The sequence below is a fragment of the Varanus komodoensis genome, unplaced genomic scaffold, assembly GCF_004798865.1.
Source record: "Varanus komodoensis strain SLA01 unplaced genomic scaffold, ASM479886v1 scaffold1, whole genome shotgun sequence".
NCBI lineage: Eukaryota > Metazoa > Chordata > Lepidosauria > Squamata > Varanidae > Varanus > Varanus komodoensis.
The window spans coordinates 46,932,302-46,945,605 of record NW_025335268.1 but is presented as its reverse complement, the minus strand read 5'-3'; the positions used below and the strand labels follow the sequence as shown (position 1 = coordinate 46,945,605).

Below are 13,304 nucleotides of genomic sequence, written 5' to 3'. Positions count from 1 at the left end.
GCTTGGACAAGTACATCCCACCACCTGTTTACTTGACCCTTGCCCATCATGGCTACTGGCCAAAGCCAAACACAGGATGGTGCCTGAAGCCTGGAGGTCATCAACGCCTCTTTGAGGGACGGCCGGATGTCTGCCTCACTAAAGGAGGCAGTGGTTAGGCCAGTCCTAAAGAAGGAGTCCCTGGATCCAGAGATGGCCTCCAATTATAGACCGGTGGCCAACATCCCATTCTTGGGCAAGGTGTTGGAATGGGTGGTGGTAGGACAACTCCAAGCACTCTTGAATGAGACTGATTATCTGGACCCATTTCAGACTGGCTTCAGACCCGGGTATGGTACTGAATCTGCCTTGGTCGCCCTGTATGATGACCTGTGCAGGGAGAGAGACAGGGGGAGTGCATCCCTGTTGGTTCTCCTGGACCTCTTGGTGGCTTTCGATACCATCGACCATGGTATCCTTCTGGATAGGCTAAGGGAGCTGGGAGTAGGAGGCACTGCTTGGCAGTGGTTCCACTCCTACCTCAACGGCTGATTCCAGAAAGTGGTGCTGGGGGACTTTAACTCTGCGCCATGGCAGCTATGTCATGGAGTTCCGCAGGGGTCTATTCTGTCCCCCTTGCTATTTAACATCTACATGAAACCGCTGGGAGAGGTCATTAGGAGGTGTGGGCTGCAGAATCATCAGTACGCTGATGATACCCAGCTCTATCTCTCTTTCTCAACCAATCCAGGTGAGGCAGTGGCTGTACGGAACTGGTGCCTGGCCGAGGTAATGGGCTGGATGAGGGCCAATAAACTGAAGCTCAATCCAGACAAGATGGAGGTCCTGTTGGTCGGTGGATCAGGATTTGGGATGGGGGACCTAGACCTTGTCCTGAATGGGATTGTACTCCCTCTTAGGGACAGGGGGCGCAGCTTGGGAGTGCTCCTCGACCCAGAGCTATCGTTGGAAGCTCAAGTAACAGCGGTGGCAAGGAGTGCTTTCCTTCAGCTTAGGCTAATCCATCAGCTGCATCCCTACCTGGAGGACGACTGCCTAACGACAGTGACACATGCATTGGTTAGTTCCCGACTGGACTCCTGATTGGACTACTGTAACACGCTCTATGTGGGGCTGCCCTTGAAGACAGTCCAGATACTTCAGATGGTGCAAAACAGAGCAGCCAGGTTGCTGACGGGGACTGGGCATTACTCTCACATAACCCCAGTCCTCTACCAGCTTCACTGGCTCCCCATCGAAGTCCGGGCTCAATTCAAGGTGCTGGTTATCACCTACAAAGCCCTTAATGGCTTAGGACCTGGATACTTGAAGGAATGCCTGCTTCCATATTTGCCCTCCTGCCCCTTGAGATTGGCAGCAAAGGCCCTCCTCCGGGAGCCTTCCGTGAGGGACATCAGGAAGCAAAGTACCCGGAGGAGGGCTTTCTCTGCGGTGGTGTCCCATCTGTGGAATGAGCTCCCCAGAGAGGTCCGCCTGGCACCATCGTTATTTGTTTTTCGACCCCAGGCTAAGACCTTTTTATTCAAACAATATTTTAACAACATATAATATTTATAGGTTTTAATTGTGCAGTCAGGGTGTTTCCGGGTTTTACTTGTATTTGTATTATATTTATTTATTTGTGTGAGCCGTTCCGAGGCTATATAGCTAGAGGGCAGCATACAAAAACTTTGAATAAATAAATAAAACAATAAACTATGCTGAGAGGGGTTATCTGCTGTTCTGATTAAGGCTCGCTTGATGAATTGACATGCCCAACTCTCTTTCATTTCTATCTAGAGTAGCCATCTCATCCCTGAAAGATTGCTTGGAAGTGGGGATGGGCAGACAGCCTTATTTCAGACATGGCAGAATTGCTTATGACAGGGTGCTCTTTGCCCAGAGAAGTAGTGCATCTGGACTGGGTCACGCTTCCTTCGAAAGATCACATCCGCACTCTGGAAGTACTGATATGTTTCTGGTGGGACCATTGCCAGGAGAACTTTTTAGTCAGCTTCACTTGATATGCCAGCTGCGTCCTCTGCTGGAAGAGAAGACACTAGATGCTGCTGCCTTGGCGACCTCTCAACCAGATTACTATAACGTGCAGTTCGTGAGGCTGTTCTTAATGATGGTTTGTAAGCTTTAGCTGGTCCAGAATATTGCAGCCTGACTGGTGGAGTTGGAGTGGAGTTGAGAAGCCGGTGAGGCAGTTCCTTATTCATAGGGATGCTGACATTATCTGTCACCCACCTCAGACTTTCCCACTGTCTCTGAGCTTAGCTACAATCCTTGATGTAGCTGCAGAGAAATGAGTTTTCCCAGGAAACACTCTGTTGTAGGGATTTTGCAGTGGCTTGGGCTGGAGCAGGCAATTAAGAACCACCCTTTTCACTCTTTCTGGTGAAGATGAAAAGTGTTAGAACTGGTTTGCTGATATGGATCCACACAGCTTCTTACATTTGGGGATTTCCTTTGATCATGGTTATGGAGACTATCATGATGAGCAACTGAGCAGGTGCTCTTGGGCTGGCAGGTGCTGTGTTGCTGATACTAGCTTTAAGCCTTTGTCCACTACTGTGATTGTTATCTGGCCTGCATCTCCCAATGTAAGTTGCTAAAAAGGAACCAGTTCTTTCACATACACTGCAACTTAGTTTTGAGTAAAATCCCACCACCACCAGAGAACTTCGGCTATGGGACAGTAGAAAAATGAAATAAATAAAAAGCTAAGAATTGTAGCCTCCACCAAAGTGTAGCTCGTTGGCATTGTACATTCAGCACTGCTTCTGCTTGGAGGTCCTGGTTCTATTGCAGTAGGAGAGGAGAGGATTTATATGTGAGCATGCCTTGTCCCCATGGTGCCACATCATAGGTGGCTTCAGCAGAGGTATACAAGGAATGAATCAGAGGCCAGAAGCACAAGATGGACATTTTCTTTACATATAAAAGGTCCAGTTTAATTCATTCTATTAAAAGCCAGCCAGATAAGATATATAAGGCACTTCTTGGAAGAAGAAAACACTCCACATCAGCTGCCTGAGAAGTTACCTCCCACAACCTAACAGTAGAGATTGCCCCAGGCTGACACTCCTTTTCCTGCTTAGTTCACAAAGCTCTGTCCCTAGCTCAGAGCTCTTTTACACTTAAGACATACTTACTACAGTATGATGTGGTGGTAGTTATAACAAAATGCTTTTAGGTCACTGTAGATATGTAAAAATAAGTCTAGTAAAATTACTTAAGTAAACCAAGATATTCAATTTAAGTAGGGTCAGAGTAAGTCATATAAACACTAAAAGATAATTCAAAACATTTTCTTGATTGGAAAGTTTGTGAGTCACCTTTCCACTCCAACAGCATCCATAGTGACTTAAAACAGACTGAAGTAAATTGCATATGTAGTTGATTATTTGGAAAGAAAAATAGGGTTCAAAAGTTTAATTGCAAGTTTCTAGAAGCTAACTTTAACTAACCTTTTGTATATAACACATCTCTAAGCAACATACTGGGAGACCAAACATGGGCCCACTAAGGAACAAGAAGCTGGAAAATACAGGGCACAACAGTTAGGTAAATCTCCCCAAAAAATGTTCAGGGATACCTAACTTTCTTCCATTTTGGCTAGTGGAATCATTCATATGACTGGGGGTGAAGAAGCATAACCTCACACATTTGGGTTCAGGACAAATAGATGGTCTTTGTGTCATTGTATCATCTAGAAGGGACAGGAGAGCCTGAAGGAATGTTGTTGTGATGGGTTGGACATGACTTTGTGACTAACAAGAAAAATCATCTAGAAGAATGTGTTGGATTGGGCACATCTCCTGCTCCTAACAGAACCAAGGATGCTTCCCGAAGGCTCCTACCAATGCCAGTCAAAAGATGCTGTAGTTATTCCATCCTTCCCTCTTTAACATATGTGTGTGTGTGTTGAGAATGAGAAAGATGGAGAAAACTGTGAAAAAACATGGGCCGTTTACAAGTGGAAGAAAGTGTCTGGAATTCTGTGAATGCGTGCAGGTGCTTGTATCACTAAAGCGTCATATGGAAGCAATAAAATTACTTAGAGATGAGAAAGTTAGAAACTCAGGGAGTGCTTCATCACACATTAGCCCCATCAGGGAAGATGCCGTTCCTTTTCTGCATCTTCTAATGGCAACAAAGAAATGCTAATTTCCCCCAGTATGTAGAAGATGACAGATAGAAAATGGCATGTCTCTTCTATATGTATACTCTGTTTAGTTCAAGTTGGATTCAAAAATAACCCCTAACTAGGGTGATTTCCCCTCACCCACCAGTCTCAAAATAGAGATTTCATTTGGCTACCATTTCATTCACAGAAAAGTACAAATCTTAATAAAGTCATGATCATGGTTATGAATTATAGCAGTTTTCCCCAACCTGGACACCAGCAGATGTGTGTGATAACAACTTTTATAATTCACAACCAACCAATGGTCCTGATGGCTGAAAATTATGGGAACCTGTAGTCCAACAACTTGCCCAGTTTGTCTTACACTGGAATGTTGATACTGTCTATTTGTGCTTTTGTTGTAACCCCTTTGCCCCAAGAGAATTCAGGAAACCAGACATAAAATGTAGCAACTAGATGAACACTTGAGAATACTGAATATAGGACAATACAATTAAAGGTGATCTCATGGAGAAGCGTGCAGTGGATGTGGAGAGTCTTTTTCATACCACCTTCCAAAAAGAGCCACAGTTAAGACTGGCTTGGATATGCGATGCTTGCTTACCAGCCGTCCATCAGTCAATACCTGGGGAACAGAAAGTGAAGGTAAAACTCCTGTACATGGGGAAGTAAGTTTGTTTGGAACTATGCATGAAAATAAAGGCAAAAATTTATCACTAAAGGTCTAGGACAGTTAAAACTTGCAATCAACTTTTGCTTTCTGTACCTGAAATTCTCCAGGGGCCAGCTGAGTCTCAGTGAGCAGGACTTCAGGAAACACATAAGTGGTGTTAAATGTCCCACTGAGGGAAAAGGAATCGAACCTTGTACGAGCAGTATCTACTTTCTGCCCACATGATTTCACATCTGTGTTGTTACACTTCAGTAATGTGCAGATCTATGGAAAGAGGCAAGGGAAAGTTAATTATGGACCCAAATCATCCATAGTAAAAAAAAAAAAAAAGCCTCATGCTCATAGAATGGAGGAAATGCTAGTCCTTAAGTTACGCTATGGTGCCACTGGAATTTGAAAAAGTCCTCCTACACTTAGCCATATACAGTATGTATTTGTATAAGGCATTGTTATCCTGCTCTTTTTCCATTTACTTAAATAAAAACAACACAGACTCTACCTACAGACTTACAGGCTAAAAGACACATTGTAAAAGGAAAGTAGGATGAGGTAGGAAGAGGAAAACAAACAAGACTAGGCACCAATTCTTAATGTGACATTATAGTTCTGATCATTCATACTAACCCGTAAGCTTTTTAAACAATAAGCTAGCTAAAAAGATAATTTAGATAAATGTGGAATATTTGACAAAGCAGCAGGCCATTCTTTCTACCATACTGGAGTAGAGGTTGCTTGTGCTGCCTCAGGGAGAAGTAACATGAATTATTTTTCAGTGCTACATAAATCCTTTTATAATTCTAAGGGATGCTATGAAAATAATTAGCATTTACATGACATCTCCTTGATTCAAAAACAAGCAAACCGCACATGGAATATGATGTTCAGCAAGAAAGCCACAAGGTATTTTTGAGCCATGTAAGGAAAGGGTGGGAAACAGGCCTGGGCCCTAAATCTGGCTGGCTGGAGTTTCCCAAATAGCTGCACCCTTTCCCCCCGCGCCACATCTCCTGTATATGATGGCTTGTCCTAATCAAAGCATGGAACAGTTAAAGATTGTTCTGAACAGAAATAAGATGCTACTATCACCCATCCCATCTTCCTAAATCTCTTACCTGCAGGTAATACTCCCCTTCAATTACATGAAGCCCATCGAAAGCACCCAATGCGTAAACTTCATCATCTCGCTTTTCCACCATCCTGTAGTTCAAATGGCAGCAAAGACCATTTTGGCAGACAGTGTAGTTCCCTGCTTCTTGTGATAGTTCCGTGAAAGTGAAATTATCAAAATAGATGGTTCCAATAAAAACCGGACTCTCTGGAGACAAGTGCTTTACACTTGATGCATATAAATGCCAGTTCACAGCAGGAGGAAATGTGGGTGAAAGACGGGGGTACGCATCCAGTTCTGCAACCAGCAGTTTACCATTCTGTGTTTTCATATCAAAGTGATATGCCCTGGGGCCATCAGGTGCGAAGATGCCGCTCCCTGTACATAACAAACAAGACTGGGATGAGGCCAGCTTTATGCTTCATTTCTCTGCTCAGCTGAAGTAGGGATTATGGAACACCTACAAAGAAGCTTCCAGAGAGCTTGCCTCTTTGATTTTGTGATAGAAACTGAAGCATAGGATGCCAGGAGCTGAAGTGAGAAGGATAAGATGCTACTGGTGGGAGGGGAAGAAAGCATTTTGGGTTTGGACTCAGGAAATGCCAGGTGGCTCCATGGTAGAGCATCTGCTTGCCTGCTGAATGGTCCAACTCCAGTCCCCTGCATCTCTAGATAAAATGGGGGAAATGCCCATCTGAAACCCTGGAGAGCTGCTGCCCGTCAGTGTTGATAAGACTGGACTAGACAGACCAAGGTTAGGGATGTCAGAGAGCCTGCAATGGATTCAGATGAGTTTAGATTCCTATGAATCTGGCCTTGGATTTTGCAGCGAACTGACCTTTTTGAGTTGTGAGCATTCTGCAGACTTGGTGACCTTTTAAAAAACTTTGAGGGGCATGTGGACGGGAAGAGCTTATTTGTGCAAATACACACATGAGCAAGCATGCATTAGCGGACAATGGCATTCTTATACCAGAAAAATGAGATTCTGTCAATGATGGGATAAAAGATGCCTGACAATTCACAAGCGACACTCTGTGCCAGGTCGCTCATGTTCCTAAGCTGAACTGCCCGAGTAGCAACCTTCCCAACACAGCTTCTGGGTGCCTCATGTATGCTTCCAGGTGCGCTCCATCACAAGGCTGGGTTCTGATCACCTGTTAGCACATGCAAAGTCATCTCATGCTTATCGGCTGTCTTCAGGGAAGCATGCAGAAGATTCCTAACTATGCTTTCGGCACTAGCAACTCTGTATATGGTGAACAGAAATCTCTAAACACAAATCACAGTAGAAACCCAACATTTTCATCAGCATAAATTAGGCCCCTCTGTATTCCTCTTCTGTCCTCCCACCACTTTCTAGCTTTGGCCCTCCCGGGCTTGACTGAAGCCTAAGTCAAGTAATTTAGAGCTGAAATTACCAGTAATGTCCCATCTGGGCTTGTGTATGTTAGCTGCGAGGAGGTTGACACGCATCCCCATAGCCCAGGCTGAGTAGTACTGAACAGCAGACAAAAGAGGTAGCGTATTCATCCAAGCGGTTGGAAAGAGGACAGTGTCTACTCTGAACTTTTCCACCAGTGACACGGCAGGTTCCCCGAAATTGAGCATATCAGCACAAGTGAAAACACCAAGCTTCCCAAAGGGAGTATTGAAGTGAATAAACTGTGGATCCTTGGCATAATTAAAGTAGGTTTCAGATGCAAATAGGTTGTACTGTAAAAGACAGAAAAAAAATTTACATATATAAAGTGGAAGAAAATCACCCAAGGAAGAAAAAAAGCTTTGTTTCTGTTGTTTCTTATCCAGAGCAGAATTTTACATGTCCTGGCTATTATCACCACCACCACCACCACATATTTCTATACTACCTAATAGCTGAAATTATCTGAGTATTTTAAAATAACACCTGAAATACAATATAAAATACAGGCAACATCATAAACATTACCATCTTTATAAAAATTAAAATCATCACCAAAATTACCATAAAAATTCGTGAGCCATGTTTTAAACAAATATAAAAATCTGCAATAGCTTATACAAATTAAATCATAAGACCTATTTAAGTGGCCAGCATAAGCCCTGATATAATAGGAAACCAACTCAATGACCTGTGATAGAAATCAGTTTTAACTCAGGACTGAACAGGTATTACAATTGGTGCCATGCAGCTTTCAGTGGGCAGTGTGCTCCAAACTGGAGGGCTGCCTCTCAAAAGGCTCTTTTCCTTGTTGCTGCCAGCTGAACCTCCCTTGGAGGTGGTAATCAGAGACGGGTCCCAGATCTTGACTGCAGTGACTGGGTAGATTGCAGCTGCGAAAACTGCTCCATAAGGCATTCTGTTCGCATGCTGTATAGGGCTTTATAGGTTAAAACAAGCACTTTGAAATTGTGCTCAGCAGCATATAGGCATCCAATGCAAGTGTGACAGAATTGGGGTTATATCTTTGGACTGCTTTGCCCCTGTTACTTGTTTGGCTGCCATTTTTCTTGGCAAAGCTGTGAAAGTGATTCTTATTTTATGATCAGAGTTATTAGAATACAAATTCTAATGACACCTGGATTTTCTATCTTCAAAAAGTAGGTTAAAAGACTGTTTCTTTCTCCTGGTGGGTCTAGGAATAGTCCTAGATGCAGCTAGAAGCCAACCCAGCACCCGCCAGAGGCAAATTTGAATGCCATCTCCTCCCATATCCCTATTTAAAGCTGCAAGGAAGTGCAGAGTCCATGGCTTCAACATCATGGCTTCCTCCTGAGTTGGCACATACAGCACTTCTTTTTAAAATCATCCAGTCAAATTAAGAATTCCAGTGAACTCAAAAGGTGCACATTATTTTGTGATCATGGGGTTTGTCTAATCAGGTCTTGCCCCAGTAAGGATTCTGGAATCTAAAACATGGCAGTTCTTCTGTCAGTGAAAGCCTGTATTCTCAGCCAACTCCAACCGATTCAGAACTTCTCTTCCTGCAAGAGCTTCCCTCCTTCTGTGGGTGACAGGCAGCTTCCAGGGTCTGGAGGGAAAGGGGTGCACATGCACCTCATCTCCATGGAATTTACTGCTGCAGCTCCAGCAAAAAAAAAAAAAAAAAAAAAGGCGGCAAGTTCGGAAGGAAACAAGGCAAGCCGACTTACAGTTCCAGGAAGTGTGATTTGCTTGGAAACACAGCATGCACTGCCAACACATCTTCTTGTTTTCTTGAAAACTCACCCCCTTTTTTCCTACTGCTGCATTGGCAGCAAATTAAGCAGCAGTGGGGGGGGGGCAGGTAGGGTTGCAAACACAGAGAAGGCGGCCACATGCAGCCTGTGGGCCATGTGTGGCCCGATCCTGGCACAGAACAATGCATGCCATGGGCCCCTCAGTGGAGTCGCCCAGAGTGATCACGTGGGACCCCCCTGTCTCAGTGAAGGGCATGCCGGACTCTTCTTTGGGTGGGAGAAGGGGGAGTCTGTTTCTCTCCCAGCTAAAAGACAGAGATATGAATTAATGTTCGCTCCCGTGCTTAATTAGAGGCATTAGTTACAAATCCAAGGAGAGGATGATGTTTACCTTGTGATAACGTGCCACAAATTTCCCATCCGAGTCATAAACCACATCTGTATTGTAGTGATACCGACCGTCGCTGGGGCACTTGGGATCACTGGAGTTGCATGGTTTTTTGTCCCCCATGTTGGCAACCACATAGATGGAGTAGTTCCTTGCCATGCAGCTGAGTCTTTTTTGCACTGGGTTGAATCCAAACCTAATTTGAGATGAACAATGCAATAACCAAGATGGATTCCATTCAAACGGTAGGAAATAATGGAAATTCATGAGCGGAGCTGGCTGGAGCTGGAAGTCAGACTAGATGGCCCGGGAGGACCCTTCATCTTGCTCTGTTTCTATGTTCTAAATCTGGCATTTCTGCAAACCTCCTCATCTGAATGGGGCAGATCAAAGAATAATGCACATTACAGTTCTGATAATAGCTATTCTTCCTTCCCTATGCACCATGGATCCAGATGCAAAACTAGAAAGTAGATTTGATGAACACCCATTAGTTCTTTTATACAATGACTGGTATTATGTTTGTGGGGGGGGGGTTGTTAACTTTATAGGACTACATGAAGTTGTATGTGTACGAGGTGTGACACAAAAATAACTGGATTAGTAATTTAAAAATATTTCTTGATGAATTACAGCATTCTGAACATTGTCACCTTCTATATATTCCCCCTCCCGATCTCTACACCACTCCATATGCATTTTCCATTGACTGAAACAAATGCATAAGGCTGTTCAACAGGCTTGCCGCATTTGTCTTCACTTCATCCATTGATGCAAAACATGTTCCCTTCAGGTCACTTTTGATTTTTGGGAACAAGTAAAAATTACAGGGAGCTAAATCGTGTGAATAAGGAGGATGATCGAGGACAGGAAATTTTTTTCCACTCAAAAACTGCTTTACGGAAAAAGCATTGTGCGCGGGAGTACGATGTTGATTCACTGTTCCATTTCCCCCCCAACATTATCACGGCAACATGTGTAGTGAGTGTAGTTCAAATACTGACTGGGCTATTTATAGGATATACCTAGCCGGTCGGCAATTTAAGAGGGCATGTAGGAGGAGATATAGTTCTATGATATACATCTAGCCAGCCTCCAGACAATTTTTCAGGAAAGCCCTAAGCGCAATCAGGTTTTTTCTGTGTCTCACCTCATATTATTGATGGATAAACTTGGCTTTTCAGATGACATGGAAGTCCAATTAACTACTAGGGAAATTACAGCATAAAATCTTGTAAAGTTTTTAAAATTAATTTTTTAATTTAACTTACAGTTAGGGTTAGGGTTTAAACTTTAAATTAATCTTTGTTAATTTGTTAATTCTCTGTTGGGAAAGATTGCCCTATACTGCCACCTACTGGAATAAATTTGGCAAACAGATTTAATATGTCTAAAAGTTGAATCAGATGCAATATTGGCAGAACTCTAGAAATGAGATGTTTCTTCAACCCAGCATGTAACCTGTGCTACCACAGGAAATTTACAGTCTTCTCCTAAATGTGCTTACATCACAGTAAACCTCACAGTTCAATGTTCTACATGGGAGCGTGCTTTAGTTAGGATTTGAGAAGTGTGTTTTTATAAAATAATCAAACCATTTACAAGCTAAGTATGCAGAAAGACACTCCAGATTTCACAGAGTATCCCTTACAAGCAGTACTTGCCTCATTGCTGCAATATAACTCTAACCCCAATATTCTATATTGCAACCCCACTTAAATAATATAGGAAAGCAATCTCAACATAGGTTATTTGGGATTGGACACCGTAATTGTTCGACAATGCAGTTACACTTAATTAAATGTCCAAGACAAATACCACTCTATAGTCACAATGACTAAGCCAGACTGGAAGCTGTATACTGTATGTATACTAAACACCATCAAGGAAATTCATGATTACCACACTCCAAGAATGGCAAAGTATGTTTGTTAAGAAGTAGCCAAGTTACATTATACTGAGTCCATACCACAGGGAGTTTGTATTCTGAATATGAGTTTTTCAGTATTTCTCTTAGGATATGAGGGAAGCAAAAAAAAAAAAAAATACCTTTCAGGATCATTGCACGGAACCCAGTTGACCTGAGGATCAGGTATATCCTCCAGATAAGGATAGATGGTTTCTCTTGTGAAGACCCAGCCATAAATGGCATCTTCAGGAGTCACAATGATATGGGCTCCCTACAAAAGAAGAGCACTTGAAGCCTATATACCTCAAGGACAAATACAGTTCTGGTTTAAAGAAGGTGCACTACCTGTTCAGAAGCTGCTTTGATGGCTCCTTCCAAGACATCTAGATTTTGGTTCATCAGTTTCAAGGCATCTTCTGGAGGGACAAGTTCTGGAGTGGCTCCAGGAAGTATAACCGCATGCTCATAGACAGCTGCAATGTAGGTGTCCAGGCCAGAGACCCCAAGAGTAACAGCAGTCAGAAATACAGCAGAAATGGGAAGAGGGAAAGCAATCATGCTTGCTGTGTCTGTCTGGTGCCTGAAATGTGAAAGACCAGATGAGGAGGCTGCCTGGAGCTGTGGAAGAGAAGGAAATGATTTATTCACACCGAGGGAAGTCACTTTTCATGCAACCGCGACCCAGTTCTGGAATGGCAGTGTTGTGTAATGTGGAGAAATTGCCACACACTAAGCAAGCTCTACACCTCCTACCAAAGGATTGTGCAAGTGCATGGTGATTATTCATGTAAAAGGAAGCTTGCAAAAGCTAAACATGCATTGTATTTTCTGCCAGATTAATCCCAGCAAGGGTGTAGGAAGAGAAGAATGAAGTGTACTGGAACAGGTAAAACAAATGCACATTTCTTGAACTCAATTTAATTCAGTTCCTGAAATTTAGCCACTCTGGCTCTCTGTAGACAAAGAACACCTGGAGTTCCCCTGAATGTAGAAATCTAATCAAGGTCCAAGTATTCATGGCAGAAAAATTAACTTTGCTTGTCATCGTCGAAGGAGGATTGCAACTGCTTTTCCAGTGGCATTTCCAAATAGTATTATTTTTATTGTTATTAAAACATTTATATGCTGTCCTTTGCCACAGCCTCAGGATGGCTTACAAAAATATCAATATAAGTAACAATAAAATAATACAAATCTCAATAAAAACAATCAATAAGTAAGACTGTAATGGGGCAGGTTACATCTTTGCATCTCCCCTACTCTGGGGTCCACAGGAGCATGGAGGTAGAGTCAGCCTCCTCTGTAATTCTTTAGGCCAACCAATCTTCACCCTATATAAAGTCATTCTAAATCAATGGCAAATCCTAAATAGAAGTCTGATCTGTTGACGGTTACCATTCATGGACTTAAACTGAATTCTATGCAGCCAAATACTTTCCTCTAGTTAGCACTGAAGCAGACTTAGTATCTTCCTGCCTTTCCGTATTACAAGCAATGCTATATATATGAATATTCTGCCCTGCAGGAAGCAGTGTTGGGACTTAAGCCTTCCTGAACATTAGGTATGCCCACTTGAATCCTAATTTTGGCAAATGAGAGAAAGGGGTGCAACTCACTGAACTTGCTTGGAAACACAAAGACCCTCCCACAAGCACGTTACTATAAGGTGTTTCACAAGGAATGCGTACTAACAATAAAAACAGGCTGAAAATGGAAAACTCCTTTTCTTAACCTTCTACTATTATGATCGAGCCAAATTTCCCACCCCAGAGCCCAGCTGTTATATGAGAGCCTGTATGGGAGTTAGTGTTGGGACCTGGGAGATTTTGGTTCTTTCCGCTCTCAGCCATGATACCAGGGATGCCTTTGAGCGCATCACTGGCTCTTAGCCTAACTTACATCACAAGGTTGTTGTTGTGATGATAAATG

General features: G+C 43.0%; 1 protein-coding gene across 1 annotated transcript; it reads right to left on the bottom strand.

The window, feature by feature from the left end:
• Nucleotides 1-4,197: 4,197 nt before the first annotated feature.
• Nucleotides 4,198-11,993, bottom strand: LOC123020545 (pantetheinase-like). Its single transcript, XM_044424412.1, has 7 exons — nucleotides 11,721-11,993; nucleotides 11,516-11,646; nucleotides 9,470-9,662; nucleotides 7,338-7,632; nucleotides 5,921-6,294; nucleotides 4,902-5,072; nucleotides 4,198-4,760 (listed from the first exon to the last, which is right to left on the bottom strand). The coding sequence occupies exons 1-7, from the start codon at nucleotides 11,931-11,933 to the stop codon at nucleotides 4,641-4,643; spliced, it is 1,497 nt and encodes a 498-aa protein (XP_044280347.1). The 5' UTR covers nucleotides 11,934-11,993; the 3' UTR covers nucleotides 4,198-4,640.
• Nucleotides 11,994-13,304: the final 1,311 nt, after the last annotated feature.